The sequence below is a fragment of the Octopus bimaculoides genome, chromosome 20, assembly GCF_001194135.2.
Source record: "Octopus bimaculoides isolate UCB-OBI-ISO-001 chromosome 20, ASM119413v2, whole genome shotgun sequence".
In the NCBI taxonomy this organism is placed as follows: Eukaryota; Metazoa; Mollusca; class Cephalopoda; order Octopoda; family Octopodidae; genus Octopus; species Octopus bimaculoides.
Window position 1 is genome coordinate 37,192,677 of NC_069000.1, and position 1,960 is coordinate 37,194,636.

Sequence of the window (1,960 nt, forward strand, 5' to 3'; positions counted from 1 at the left end):
AGACGCATATATGCCAAGTCTCAGTGGCACAAGATTTCCTTGATTGTGTCGAGAACGATGAAAACTTTTCGAAAACTTTGCGTGGGCCTCTGAGCAGGTATCGCTAAGCTTTTGGCAAAATTTGATGCAGATTCTCTGCTCAACTTTCTCTGTCATGGTCACTGCGACGATCACACGCTACACACGTTCCTTCCAACCACTGCAATAAACAGTAGAAGTAAGCTAGAACGTTAAAACTTAGTGCGCATGCACAGCAGAGATCAAAGTCAAACTGTCCCAAGCAGCTTTACTCTGCATGCTTTAGCTTCGTAATTATGGCAACAGTCCGGATACTTATTGATCAACCCTGGTATATCTGCCTGTATAGATATATTTATACACCTCGATTGACTGCTGGTATATAAAGGTATAACTATTAATCTAATCGATTGGTACAATCCACATATGTGTGTATGTGTGCACGCGTACATAGCAGTGTTGTGTATGTGCTTCCATCTCTTTATAATGTCAGTGTCAACTTTATGCCATGTTTTCTTCCTCTTCTCCTAACTGCTTTCTTTTTCTTTCTTTTTTTCCAATATTTTCTTCTTCATTAGGTCACTTTGTAACCCAACGTCTTTCCTGGGTCTTTTTATTATATTCGTATAACTTGCCAGTCACTGAAATATATTAGATAAAACAAGAAGAGTTTTTACTTTAAGAAGTCACCATTTTTTCTTTTGTAACTAATAAAAACCATTACTTAAATCATTATTTATTATAAAGTATGTTACTCCATGATTCAGAAGATCATTGCGCACTATCTTCCCCCGTCACTAAGATGAGGCCTCCCTTGCTACATCAACCGGTTGCTAGACATCGCTCAATATTCTTCTCGCCATTGCTCATCATCTCTTTTTAATCAAATGGCGGCTTACTTCCTCCATTCTGGCCTGACTTGTTGTATCTATTTCAGCCACGTGGGCTTAGTGTAATCAAGAGTGTTGGCCAGTCAAAGAACAGAATACAATGGTATCGTAATTTTTGAATATATTGACCGCAAATTAAAACTCAATATTTCGACCACATATAAGGCGGCGAGCTGGCAGAAACGTTAGCACGCCGGGCGAAATGCTTAGCGATATTTCGTCTGCCGTTACGTTCTGAGTTCAAATCCCGCCGAGGTCGACTCTGCCTTTCATCCATTTAGGGTCGATAAAATTAAGTACTAGTTACGCACTGGGGTTGATGTAATCGACTTAATCCCTTTGTCTGTCCTTGTTTGTCCCGTCTATGTTTAGCCCCTTGTGGGCAATAAAGAAATAAGAAACGTTAACACGCCGGGCAAGATGCTTAGCGGTATTTCATGTCTTTACGTTCTGCGTTCAAGTTCCGCCGAGGTCGACTTTGCCCTTCATCTTTTCGGGGTCGATAAAATATGCACCGGTTGAGTGCTGGGTCGATGTAATTGACTATCTCCTTCCCTCTCCTGCCAAAATTTGAAACCAATATTTCGATCACATATGTGACGCAGTGCCGATGGTAACTACAGCAGAAACAATCAACTTTCGGATAGATGCTTTCGCTGAGTAGTACAGTGGGTTTACATCTAGGTTGACTGAGCCATGTAGAAGTTAAGTTCGTAGCCAGACGCATTGCAGTTCATTTTGTTTGTTGGCACTCCGTCGCTTACGACGTCGAGGGTTCCAGTTGATCCGATCAACGGAACAGCCTGCTCGTGAAATTAACGTGCAAGTGGCTGAGCACTCCACAGACACGTGTACCCTTAACGTAGTTCTCGGGGATATTCAGCATGACACAATGTGACAAGGCTGACCCTTTGAATTACAGGCACAACAGAAACAGGAAGTAAGAGTGAGAGAAAGTTGTGGTGAAAAAGTACAGCAGGGTTCGCCACCATCCCCTGCCGGAGCCTCGTGGAGCTTTTAGGTGCTCAATAAACACTCACAACGCCCGGTCT

At 42.5% G+C, this 1,960-nt stretch overlaps 1 protein-coding gene across 1 annotated transcript in view; it reads right to left on the reverse strand.

Annotated features, from left to right (window-relative positions):
• Nucleotides 1-322: 322 nt before the first annotated feature.
• LOC128250373 (cadherin-related family member 3-like) overlaps nucleotides 323-1,960 on the reverse strand; it is a 15,443-nt gene continuing 13,805 nt past the window's right edge. Inside the window, exon 5 of the mRNA XM_052975278.1 lies at nucleotides 323-659. Within this exon, the coding sequence (XP_052831238.1) occupies nucleotides 598-659 (62 nt within the window). The 3' untranslated portion in view covers nucleotides 323-597. The remainder of the gene's footprint in view (nucleotides 660-1,960) is intronic.